This window comes from Corvus kubaryi, unplaced genomic scaffold (assembly GCF_017639235.1).
Source record: "Corvus kubaryi isolate FWS band 111438036 unplaced genomic scaffold, C.kubaryi_AGA036_p1.0 39865, whole genome shotgun sequence".
Taxonomy (NCBI): domain Eukaryota; kingdom Metazoa; phylum Chordata; class Aves; order Passeriformes; family Corvidae; genus Corvus; species Corvus kubaryi.
In genome coordinates, this window is record NW_024581213.1 from 1 (window position 1) to 12,656 (window position 12,656).

General features: G+C 55.9%; 1 protein-coding gene across 1 annotated transcript; it reads left to right on the top strand.

The window, feature by feature from the left end:
- Positions 1-195: 195 nt before the first annotated feature.
- Positions 196-9,837, top strand: LOC121672170 (pre-mRNA-splicing factor ATP-dependent RNA helicase PRP16-like). Its single transcript, XM_042044724.1, has 26 exons — positions 196-719; positions 951-1,138; positions 1,295-1,396; positions 1,806-1,971; positions 2,077-2,195; positions 2,306-2,382; positions 2,469-2,624; positions 3,206-3,367; positions 3,453-3,560; positions 4,427-4,539; positions 4,642-4,779; positions 4,996-5,182; positions 5,273-5,458; positions 5,887-6,027; positions 6,247-6,357; positions 6,433-6,549; positions 6,784-6,891; positions 7,005-7,117; positions 7,620-7,828; positions 7,914-8,068; positions 8,148-8,303; positions 8,379-8,513; positions 8,592-8,717; positions 9,100-9,195; positions 9,362-9,483; positions 9,604-9,837. Exons 1-26 carry the CDS (start codon positions 403-405, stop codon positions 9,686-9,688), a joined length of 3,693 nt encoding a protein of 1,230 aa, XP_041900658.1. The 5' UTR covers positions 196-402; the 3' UTR covers positions 9,689-9,837.
- Positions 9,838-12,656: the final 2,819 nt, after the last annotated feature.

Sequence of the window (12,656 nt, forward strand, 5' to 3'; positions counted from 1 at the left end):
GCTCTGAGGGACTCTCGGTCCCCGCACGGGCTCTGAGGGACTCTCGGGCCCCGCACGGGCTCTGAGGGACTCTCGGCCCCGCACGGTGTGGGCCGTTCGCGGGACACTCTCCCCGTGGGCGTCTCCGCGCGTCCCCTCGGTCCGTAACCCCGCCCCGCGCCCACGTGACCCTGCGGAGGGTGCGTACGCCGGAAGTCCCCCCGGACAGGAAGCGCGTCTTGTCCAGCGCTGCTGGGACTCTATGGTGGCGGCTCTCCCATAGGCTCTGGCCGCTGTGTCTATGGTGCACTTGGCTAGAGGGGCTCCTCCCGCCGAGCACTGTGGGGCGGCTATGGCGGCGCTCCGCGAGCCGGGTTACCGTCGCTAAGGGAACTGCGGGGCCCGCGCGGCGCTGCGGCCGCGATGGCTGCGGCGAGCGAGGATTCGCTGCATCGGCTGTCGGGGACGAGCCTGAGCGGCGAGGCGGGCGGGCTGGTACTGCGGACGCGTGGCGCTGAGCAGCACGTCTTTAAGGCACCGGCCCCGCGCGTCTCCCTGCTGGGGCTGGACGTGCTGGCGGCGCAGAAGCGGCGGGAGCGCCAGGAGGAGGCGGCCGGGGGGAAACGATCCCGTGTCGCATCCTATAAGGACTGGGAAGAGGGTCGTGACGAGGCGGGCAGCGCCGAGGACGAGGAAGAGGACGAGGCCGACCGGAGCGACCGCAGAGCTCGCAGGAACAGGTGGGGTTTGCGGGGGGGTTCCTGGTGCCGGCGCTGGCCGCGTCCGGCCGGGGAGGGAGCGCAGGGTGAGCGCAGTCGGTGACAGGCGGGGCCGCAGCCTCCGGTGTGGAGCGTGTGGGGGACTGCGGGGCACTATGGCAGAGGCTGGAACTGGAGTTGTAAGAGACCAGCCGAACGGCAGCTGTTGCTCGGCACTTCTGAACATTTCTTCTCTCTGCTCTGCCTGCACAGACATTACCGCTCTGTCCACGTGGAGACACCTTCCTACACAGGGGGTGTCAGCGAGGAGTTCTGGGAACGCAGCCGGCAGCGGGAGAGGGAGCGTCGGGAACATGGAGTCTTTGCCTCCTCTAAGGAGGAGAAGGAACGAAAGAAGGAACGCAGTAGGGATCGGGACCACGATCGTAAACGAGACCGTGGTAATTGCTCAGAGACCTTTGTGATGCTTCTTGGTTTGGTTCTGGGCTTGTCCTTTGGCCTGTTTGTAGTCTTTATTAATGTTTGTGGTGATTTCTGCAGCAGGCTTGGGAAGCCTGTTTGTGCAGTAGGCACCTGATCCTATTTTCTTTTTGCAGAGGAGCGGGACAGGAGTCATCACAGCAGATCAGAGAGGGATGGCTCCTCAGAACGGAGTGGCAGGAGGAGTGAACCTGAAAGCCCCCGACATCGGCCCAAAGGTGAGAGTAGGACCCGGTAGAGCTCTTGTGTGAGGCCTAACAGGGAGGGGCTTGGAGATTTTTTATGCTTCCTGCTATTTTTGCAGGACAGGGGTGGTAGAAAAGCCTGTACCTTTTAATGTTTGTGGTTCAGGCAAGCATAAACTCCCAGCTCGACCTGGGTGTGGGAGCAATGTACCAGCTCTGTGCGTCTGAAAATCTGGCAGCTCTCTGCACGATAGGGTCTGTTCTGGGTCTGTGTGGTGGAAATGTGATCCTTTGGAAATTCCTTGGAATCACTGGGTCAGCCCCTTCTCTTAGAGGGAGGACCAGTGGGTACCCTCTCTCCATGCTCCTTTCTTAGAAGGTGTTAGGTGGCTCCAGGGCCACTGTTTGAACAACAGGTATCAAACCCCATCTCTTCTGGCAGATGCAGCCACACCATCCCGCTCCAGCTGGGAGGAAGATGATGGTGGCTACAGCAATGCCCGTCGCTCGCAGTGGGAATCTCCATCTCCTGCACCTTCCTATCGAGACTCAGAGCATAGCCACCGAGTGTCATCACTGCGGGACACGGACCGACGGGAGCGGGACAGGTACCAGTGTCTGAGGCTGTCCTGTGAGCTGCAGAAAGGGGACTGTGTGCATATGAGAAGTGCCTGGCTGTGGGCACCAGTTCCTCCCATCTGCTTTGTTTTCAGGTCTGTGAGGAGCCGGTACTCTGATAAGACGCCATTGCCCACCCCATCGTACAAATACAATGAATGGGCTGATGACCGGAGGCACCTGGGGGCCACGCCACGCCTGTCCCGAGGGAAAGGTGAGGAATCTGGGCTGAGCTGCCCAGGGTGGGCAGTGTGGAATCCCCTTTCCTGTGGCACAGAGTTGGGGTTTCCTTGGGAACATTCTGGACCATCTGGCTCACCCCAGGGCGACGCACGGAAGGGGAGGAGGGCATCGCCTTTGAGACGGAGGAGGAGCGGCAGCAGTGGGAGGATGACCAGCGGGTGAGAGTCTGGTGCAGGCCAGGGCCTTGGGGCCACCAGGCTGTGGGGAATTGACAGTGCTCAGTGCTGCACCTCTCCCTTCCCAGCAAGCTGACCGAGACTGGTACATGATGGATGAGGGCTATGATGAGTTTCACAACCCTTTGGCTTACTCCTCTGAGGAGTATGTGAAGAAGCGTGAGCAGCACTTGCACAAGCAGAGGCAGAAGCGGATCTCAGCACAGCGGCGGCAGATCAATGAGGTAGGGCCAGGACACAGGGTTGGCTGCCCTTGAAAGATCCACTTGTTGAGTCCTTCCTCTCAGGTGGAGAAGGACACTCTCGGGCCAGGCTGAAGGAGTGCTCACAGGGAAATTGTGGTTGAGTTCTCCTGGCAAATCCAGCCCTGAAACTCCTGCATGGGCAGAATTCCCAGTTGGAGTGGCTGGTGGATTGCAGTGTCCAGGGCAGCAGGAGTGCTGAGGACCATGCTCCTGCTGTTCTGAGTGCAAGATACATTACTGGGGTTGTCTGCTGTTGGCCCAATGGATGCTGGGGGCAGCTGCTCTCTTTACATGAGCAGGACTGTGTCCAGGCTTCCTGATGTATTCTGAGTGCCTTGCAGGCAATATCTATCATGCATTTCCTTGGAGGCAGTCCTGTTCCTTCACATGGGCAGTTTCCTGTACTCTTCTGCTTCCAATTACTGTTCCTTCCCTTGTGCTTACTTTCAAGCTCACTGGATTTGAACCATCCTGTTACCAGTGCAGAGCCCAGGCCCATGCTTGGTGTTCTGGTGTGATCTCTGGGGCTTTCTGTGTTTCTGATGTGTTGTTTCCTGCAGGATAATGAGCGCTGGGAGACAAATCGCATGCTGACCAGTGGTGTGGTCCATCGAATTGAAGTGGACGAAGATTTTGAGGAGGATAACTCTGCTAAAGTGCATTTGTTGGTGCACAATCTAGTGCCCCCCTTCCTAGATGGAAGGATTGTCTTCACCAAGCAGGTAGAGACTGTGGCTGAAGGCACTGATGGCAGAGAGCCCCATACACGTGAGGCCTTTTTAGTAAAGCAGTGCCTTTTCCCTCCAGCCAGAGCCAGTCATCCCTGTGAAGGATGCCACCTCGGATTTGGCCATCATAGCTCGGAAAGGCAGCCAGTTGGTGCGCAAGCACAGGGAGCAAAAGGAGCGTAAGAGGGTATGCTGCAGCCCTTTGGCTTACTGCCCACTGTACATGTTACATAGTTCCTCACAGCCTTGTTTGGACTCTGCAGCATTCAGCAGGCTTTGGCAGCAGTGATGATAAGGAGTTCATATTTTTGTGACTTGGGACATCTGAGAGCCCAGCTTACTACATTGCTTCATAGCAGCTGCTGTGATGTCATTTTCTTGGGCACTGCCTGGGACATGAATCACTGTGTACTTGGACATACAGATTATGGGAGAAGGGAGCAGATGGAAGAATGCCAGGTAGCTTGGGGACAGTCAGCAGGCAGCAGTATGGCAGCAGGATGTACCTTGTCATGTCTGAGCAGAAGAGTTGTGAGGAGGAGGAGTATGGGGTAAGATTAGTTTTTGGGGGTATTTTCTAGGGACTTTCTCTAAAGCTCACATAATAGCTGTGGGGAAAGTACAGATGTGTTCCTTGTACACTGAAACTGGGCTGGATTTGAGCTACTTATACTGTGAGTGGAATGGTGCTGGTAGCTAAACTGATAGCAGAGGTGGGAGGGAAGCCTGTGAGCACCTGGCAAAGGCAGGAAGATTATCTCTGGTTCACATCTGTGTAGGTTTAAGTTCAAATCTAATAGAAGGGCCAGCAGCTAGAACTATTGTCTTAGGAGGCAGTTTGTAATCCTGTGCCTGGAGTCTCTGTATCCATCCTGGTGTCTTAAGCTCTGCTCCAGTTCATTTGGAAGAGGGGAACCTGATGTAGGAGTGGAGTGTACATTCTGCTTTGGGGAATTGTGGGACTAATATCCTTTTCCTAGTCTTATGAGTAGGATAGGAAGAATTTTGTCAGTGCTTGCTGTGGCAAAGTTGTGCTGTTCTCTCTCCTTCCAGGCTCAGCACAAGCACTGGGAGCTGGCAGGCACCAAACTGGGAGACATTATGGGGATCAAGAAAGAGGAGGAGAAGGATGAGATGGTGACAGAAGATGGAAAAGTGGATTACAAGTAGGGGCTTGCTCTGAATTACTTTGCTCAGCTGGTAATGGGGGCTATGGGCATAGCGAAGTGTGTGGAGAGGCAGTTTCAGGACTTGTGGTGTTTCCTTAGAACTGAGCAGAAGTTTGCTGAACACATGAAAGAAAAAAGTGAAGCCAGCAGTGAGTTTGCCAAGAAGAAATCAATCCTGGAGCAGAGACAATACCTGCCCATCTTTGCTGTACAGCAGGAACTGCTCTCCATCCTCAGGTATGGCTGCCACGGCATCTCCAGGGCATTGGCCTATGTTTGGGAACTCAGTTGAGGAATTGCAGAATCATGACTGCTGGGAAGCTGTACTCTCAGGAAACAAACCCACTACTTTGTTTGCTCAGCTCTCCCACCTGAGTAGGATGATGCTTAGCTAGAGAACACAAAAGCCCTTCTTTGAAGGTGTATGAAGAAATACTTCTTCCTTTTCCTCAGAGACAACAGCATTGTGATCGTGGTGGGGGAGACGGGGAGCGGGAAGACAACTCAGCTGACGCAGTATCTCCATGAGGATGGCTACACTGATTACGGCATGATCGGCTGCACACAGCCCCGCAGAGTGGCTGCCATGTCTGTGGCCAAGCGAGTCAGTGAGGAGATGGGCGTGCGTCTGGGGGAGGAGGTGAGTTTGGTAGGGAGTGCAGGGGTGCCACCCAATGACAGTGAGTGCATGGGACTGTTGGAAGACTTCCTGGTATCTCTGCCCTCCTAGGTAGGCTATGCCATCCGCTTTGAGGACTGCACATCTGAGAACACAGTGATCAAGTACATGACAGATGGGATCCTGCTCCGAGAGTCACTGCGGGAGGCTGACTTGGACAACTACAGTGCTATCATCATGGATGAGGCACATGAGCGCTCACTCAACACTGATGTGCTGTTCGGGCTGCTTCGGGAGGTGTGTGTGATCCTGGGCTAGAGGACAGCAGGATGGGGCACATGAACTGGGACAGCCCTTCTCTGCCAGGACTAGGAGAGAGAAGCAGAGCTGCCACATCTCTGTCTGCACTTGACTGCTCCAGCATCCTGGTCCCTGGTTCTGGGGGGTTAAGTCTCCTGTAGTGCTACCAGAGTCTTGCTGGCTGAATGTCAGAACTACTGATACAGAGGGCTTTGCTGGCTTAAGGTTTCCTGCACCTTAAGTTTTCCTGCAGGCCTTCTTAATGGTGCTGGCCATACAGCATCAGTGTTCGCTGGCACGCACAGCCAGTGCCTCTGGAGTACAGCAGAAGCTCTGTCCTGTGCCATTGTCTCAGTATGAATGAAAACAGCCCACAGCCATGCATGAATGCCCCTTCCATACTGCTCCTTTCATCTGCTTTCTAGGTGGTCGCCCGCCGCTCGGATCTGAAGCTTGTTGTCACTTCAGCCACCATGGATGCAGATAAGTTTGCCTCCTTCTTCGGGAATGTTCCCATTTTCCACATTCCTGGGCGCACTTTCCCTGTGGATATTCTTTTCAGCAAGGTATAGTCAAGCTTGTGGATTGAAATTCTGTTGGCAGGAGGGGGTTGTGTAGTAGGTGTGCTGCACTCTGAGGGGGACACACAGGACAGGGTAGGAGTGGCTGTGGTGTGCTACAGGACAGGACACAGGACAAGGCATTACAAATCGTTGTTCAAGAATCATTTTAAGATAAGGCAGGTAAAGATATTGGTCCAGATTAACCTGGGCTGTACCGTTCAGACCCCACAGGAGGATTATGTGGAGGCTGCAGTGAAACAAGCCTTGCAGGTCCACTTGTCTGGTGCTCCTGGAGACATCCTCGTCTTCATGCCTGGCCAGGAGGATATCGAGGTGAGTTGGAAGGGCAGGCACTGTCCTATCCCCTTGTTGTTTCAGTCTAATGTTTTCACCCCTCTTTGTTTCTAGGTGACCTCAGAGCAAATTGTGGAGCACCTTGAGGAGCTGGAGAAGGCGCCTGCTCTTGCTGTACTGCCAATCTACTCTCAGCTGCCCTCGGACTTGCAGGCCAAAATCTTCCAGAAGGTGCTGATGTGTGCTTTGTGATTAGGGTGGGGACAGGGAAAACTGGAGCAGGAGGCAGTGCAGAGCAGAGTGAGAAGTGCAGATATACCTCTGTATTGCATGTGGAGGGTGAGAGAAAGCATGTACCCCACTCCACTTCCCAAGAGTCATCCCTGTCCCTCTGCTGCTCTGCGCTCCTCCACAGTGGAGCAGAGCCATGCCCAGGGGTGTGACTGATGTGTAGTGTGCTTGCAGGCTCCTGATGGGGTCAGGAAGTGCATCGTTGCCACTAACATTGCAGAGACATCACTGACAGTGGATGGTATCATGTTTGTCATAGACTCTGGCTACTGCAAGTTGAAGGTGAGCCTGGGTTTCCTGTGCTTTGTGTCTGCTTTCTGGGGTAGGTTTAGGGAGTTCTGAGGTCATGATCCAGCCTTCCTCTTACTTCTGTCTGATCTTCTTGTGTCCTGAAGGTTTTCAACCCCCGTATAGGCATGGATGCACTGCAGATCTACCCCATCAGTCAGGCCAATGCCAATCAGAGGGCCGGCCGAGCTGGCCGGACAGGGCCAGGCCACTGCTTCAGGTAGGCACATCACTGGTGTTCCTGTTCCTGTTGTAGCCTCAGCTTGGCATCAGGTTATGTATATTTTTTTCTCACTGGAGCTGTTCATTATCTTGAACTTTGGGGGGATGTGGGCAGTAGGCAGGCCTGAAGGCTGCCTTTGGACCCAGTGCTTCTGCAGAGAAAAGGATGTGCTCCACTTTCTTCCTGTGCCCATCTTCACTGGTGGCTCGTCTGCCCTGGATGCCATCAGGATAAGAGCCAAGTCAAAAGCCTTTCCCAGGCTATGCTGTGAGACCAGGGAAGGGCTGTGCTTGGTCATGTGCTGTGCTGCAGCCCAGACACCCCATTGTGCTGGGGACACCCCACTTTGGCTGGGGTAGAAGTGCCTCCCCAGGTCCTGCTGCTGGGTGCAGGGTTGCTGCCCTGTACCATGCTGGGCTGGGCTGGGCAGAGGCTGGCAAGTCTGCAAGGAACACAGTGGCAGGAACAGGAGGAGCATGCTCTTGGCATCTCTTCCCAGGCTCTACACCCAGAGTGCCTACAAGAATGAGCTGCTGACGACCACGGTGCCTGAGATCCAGCGCACCAACCTTGCCAATGTAGTGCTCTTGCTCAAGTCCCTGGGTGTGCAGGACCTGCTGCAGTTCCACTTCATGGATCCACCCCCCGAGGACAATATGCTGAACTCCATGTACCAGCTGTGGATCCTGGGGGCCCTGGATAACACAGGTATTGGCTGCTGGGGTAAGTTGCCAGCCCATGGAACTGGGGCCTGCCCAGCTGCTGATCAGTGATTGCTGTTCTGTTCCTACAGGTGGTCTGACCTCTACAGGACGTCTCATGGTGGAGTTCCCACTGGACCCTGCACTGTCCAAAATGCTCATTGTCTCCTGTGACATGGGTTGCAGCTCTGAGATCTTGCTCGTTGTCTCCATGTTGTCTGTTCCTGCCATCTTTTACCGGCCTAAGGTACAAGATGCTCCTGTTCCAGCAGCTCAGGGCCCTTCCCTGCCCTTTGACTAACCTGTGTCCTTTGCTTACCCTTCAGGGCCGAGAGGAGGAGAGTGACCAAGTGCGGGAGAAATTTGCTGTTCCAGAGAGCGATCACTTGACTTACCTGAATGTTTACCTGCAGTGGAAGAACAACAGCTATTCTACCCTGTGGTGCAATCAGCACTTCATCCATGCCAAGGCCATGCGGAAGGTGAGGCTGTGGTCATGAAGCCGGGGGAGAGAGCCTTATGCAGAAGAGGGATCTGACCAGCACACACCTTTGCAGGTGCGGGAGGTGCGTGCCCAGCTCAAGGACATTATGGTGCAGCAGCGAATGAGCCTGGCATCCTGTGGTACAGACTGGGATGTTGTCAGGAAGTGCATCTGTGCTGCGTATTTCCATCAGGCTGCAAAGCTGAAGGTGAGAGGTGTCTGAGCTGCCTGGGGGCTGCAAGGCCCTGCCTGGCAACAGGTTGACTAAGCAAACTTGTCTTTGCAGGGTATTGGGGAGTATGTGAACATCCGCACAGGCATGCCCTGCCACCTACACCCCACAAGCTCTCTGTTTGGTATGGGCTACACACCAGACTACATTGTGTACCATGAATTGGTTATGACTACCAAGGTGAGCTTGAGCTGAGGACTAGCAGGAAGGGTGGTGAGTGCTCCAAGGGAGATGGGAGGACTTTGCTGTGAGGCTGAGATCTGAGTGGCAGATCTCAGCCTTTCCCATCTATACCAACTAGGCATGTCTGTGTCATCTGTTTGTCCCTTCCCCCATTATTTTTCTCTGGCCTCTGTGGGATATGTTTGATCCTCCTTGTGGTCTCACCAAATCCAACCCATAGCAGCTTCTGAGGCCAGGAGGAGTTGTCTGGAAGGGATATAGTCCCAGCCTGAGAAGTGCTGTCAGCAAGTGGGGGAGGAAGGGAGCTGCTATGGCTCTAGGAATGGCGCCCAGGCCCCAAGGGTGCCATCCTGCTATCCTGATCTTTCTGTCCCTGCAGGAATACATGCAGTGTGTCACTGCTGTGGATGGAGAGTGGCTGGCAGAGCTGGGCCCCATGTTCTACAGTATCAAACATGCTGGCAAGTCACGCCAGGTAAGTATTCTGTCCTGGATGAGCTGGCAAACAGCAGGCCCTCTGCATGTCCGTTCTGCTGCTGTATGTGTGTGTTCTGACATGGAGGGAGCAAGCTTGTGGGCCTGCAGGGAGTTTGCTGCTGCCATTCCTCTCCTGTCCCTGACCTGCTGCTGCCTTGCTCCAGGAGAACCGCCGCCGTGCCAAGGAGGAAGTGTCTGCCATGGAGGAGGAAATGGCTTTAGCAGAGGAACAGTTGCGTGCCCGTCGGGAGGAGCAGGAGCGCCGAAACCCACTGGGCAGTGCAAGGTGGGTGATAGCCCTGCCTGCCCATGGCTTGCCTGTGTGGAGTATCTCAGCTTCCCTGTGGGAGTTCTGGTGCAGGAAAAGGTTGCATTTGCCATTAATCACCCTTGTCCTCTTTGACAGATCTACAAAAATCTATACCCCTGGGCGAAAGGAGCAGGGGGAGCCCCTGACACCACGACGCACCCCAGCCCGCTTTGGTCTCTAAGAACACACGACCTGTTGCTTTGAGACTTAAGGTAGTGCGCAGTTGCCCTGATCAATGTATTCTGAGGTCTCTACAGCTTGTGGCCCTGGAAGGCTTTGGTGCTTGGCACTAATTTTGCTACAGAACAGAAAGAATTTTATTTGTGTAAAGGTTGTCAGTCTAATCCTTGCTTTGTCTTGCGCCGCTTCTTGTCCTGGAGGTGGGTGTTGGGTGGAGGTAGCGCTGCAGAATCATGCAGGGCTGGTGCTGTTAGGTTGTTGCCCTGTAGAGCCTGGAACAGGGCAGAAAATTAAAGTGACCTGCGGGGGCAGATACAGCCTGTCCCTGTTTCAAGCCTGGCCCATACTCCTGCAAAGGCAGTTCTCCCACAGCCCATGCCCTGGACAGGCAGCTGGTGCCCAGCTGTCCCTGCACACCTGGGACCATCAGCCCAGCCCTGTTTCAGGCCAGGCTGTGCCAGGAATTCTGCTCACTTTTTCAGCTGCTCACACTTGTGGGGCTGCTCAGGTGCTCTGAACATTAGGTACGGGTTCTCCTCCTGCATCTCCTCCTGCCCAGTGTGTCTTGAATGCCTGTTTGTATCTTGCATCTGCACTGTCAGCTTGCTGAGCTCTTCCTTAAGGAATGCCAGCTCCACCTTGCAGACAACCAGCTCCTCTTCTCGCAGAGCCAGAGTTCGCTCACTGTCCAGGTGTAGCTGCTGCCAGTGTTGGGCTAGGCTGCTCAGCTCCTGCAGCCTCTCCTGGAGGGAGTCGGTCTGCCCATGGCACAGTGAGAGACACAGGCTGAGCACAGACTCCTGGTTTTTCACAGGAAGACTTGAGACATCCTTACCTCCTGTTTGCTCTGCTCCTTGAAGCTCTGCATCTTCCTCAGCTCTCGATGAAGCTGCTGCCTGTGTGTCATGTAGGCTGCAATCTTTTCTGCCTGCTTGGTGCTCTCTTGACGGGCTTCGGCCAGCTCTGCCTGGAGGTTGTCTATGTCCTGCACCTGCCAGCAAAGCTGTGGGGCAGGGAGGGTAGTTGGCCATGGCTGAGCCTCTCCTGGAGAGGTGTCTGGCACTGAGGCTGCATCCCTGTTCTGTCCTGCCTTGCCCTCACCTGTTGCTGCAGCTCTGCCACTTTTCGGTGCAGACCTTGGATGGCCTCATTGGCTCTGCTCAGCTGCTGCAGACTCTGCTGTTCCTGGGGCTGGGTGGCTCCCAGCTGCTCCTGCAGCCAGGCTGGGCTGTGCTGCGGGCCTTGACTCTGCTCCTGTGTCCCCAGCTGCAGAGAAGTGCATTGGTGGGTTGGCCTTCTGCTGCGTGTCCCTGAGCACAGGCACAGCTGCCCTCTGTCCTGTCTGCAGGACACTCAGGGCTGGCCAGTGCCCGGCTGCGTGAGGTGGTGGGGGCAGGCTGGCATTGCTGCCTCCTACCCTGTCCCAGGGCTTCTGGGGGAAGTGGAGCAGGGGTCAGCCCTGCAGCATGGTTGTCATGGCTCCTGTGCCCCCCTGTCTGCTTGCCCTAGGCTTGGTGCAGTGGATGGGAGGCTGCTGGCTGCTGACCTTGAGCAGCTCTCTGTGCTCCTCTGGGATATCGTGACTGGTGTCAAAATGGCTCTGGGCAGCCAGGTAGGAGGTGATCTCTGTCTGCACCGCCTGGTCCTTCAGGTGGAGGGGTGCATCACTGACCTGTGAGTACCCAGCAAGGGTCTGGAATCACCCTGTGCCCCTGCTGTGTAGAGCTGAGGCTACAGAAGGAGCCTTCTTGGAACAACCCATGGACAATGGGCTGTTGGGGAGGGCCTGTGACAGAGGAGTCTGGCCTGCACCAGGTGGGAGGCAGGAAGGCTGCTGGCTCCTGGCCCTCTCCTTTCTGTACAGTCTCCACAGTGCCCTCCCTGTTGTGGCAGTATCTGCTGGACACCCAGCAGCCCTGGAAAGCCATCCCTGTTGTCCCTGACCAGTGACAGAGCACAGGCACAGGGAGAGCGGTGATCCCAGCTCATTGGTGAGGCTGTGGGCTGCAGCAGTGCCACCAGCCCTGGGACGGTGCCCAGGGTGTCAGTGGGGCTGTTGGGATCTGCATTCTTCCAGCTCTGCTCAGCTAGGTGGACTGGGCTGTAGTCAGGCTTGCCTTGTGGCTAGGCTGCTCTGTACAGGTGGTGTTAGAGCCATGTGTGACTGGCAGGATGTCCTCTACCCTCCCCTGGGGGGTCACCAGGCTTGCACAGGCTGTGGGGCAGGCATGGTGCCTAGTCTGTGGTGGAGTGGCAGTGGGGAACACACGCAGCTTGGTCTATGGCTGTTGTGCCCAGCACTTGTACCTTGCCCATCAGTGCCTGGAACTGCTGCATCAGAATGACCAAGTCCTGCTGCTCCTGCTCCACTGCACACTCCTGCTCCTGCAGCTGGACCAGTCGTTTGTGGTTTGTGCCCCTGCAGAAGTCCAGGTCCAGCTGCAATGCCTGTATTGTGGCCAGCACCTGAGTTGGGTCCAGATCTTGCTGCTGTGTGTCCTGGCATGCTCTGGGCTCCCCATATTGTGGCTCCAGCACCAATGGTAATGTGGCTCCAGCACCCTAGGACATGGCATGAGCAGCATCTGTCCAGCTTGCCACTTGCAGCTCCTGTCTGGGTAGGCACTGGGGCTGGACAGTGCTGGCAGTCCTAGTTTTGTGCAGAGCAGCAATGGACTGTGCTGCCAATGGGTGGGTGCAGCCCTTCCCCACCAGGCAGCACTACCCCATGTGTGTGCATGTTCTGACGGTTCCTTTGGTCCCATGAATAGCCAAGCCCCTGACACTGCTGGCCCTCAGCACTGCAGTGAACTGTGGCCACTGTGGGAAATGGTGGCAGTGGGACCAGTGCAGCCACAGCAGGACTGGACACCCTTGAGCCCTCATGCCCTCCCCAGCCCTGGGGAAGAGGTGTCTGGTGGTGCAGGCTAGAACTGGCTGGGGCCTCCTGTGCCACCTGGCACCAGTCT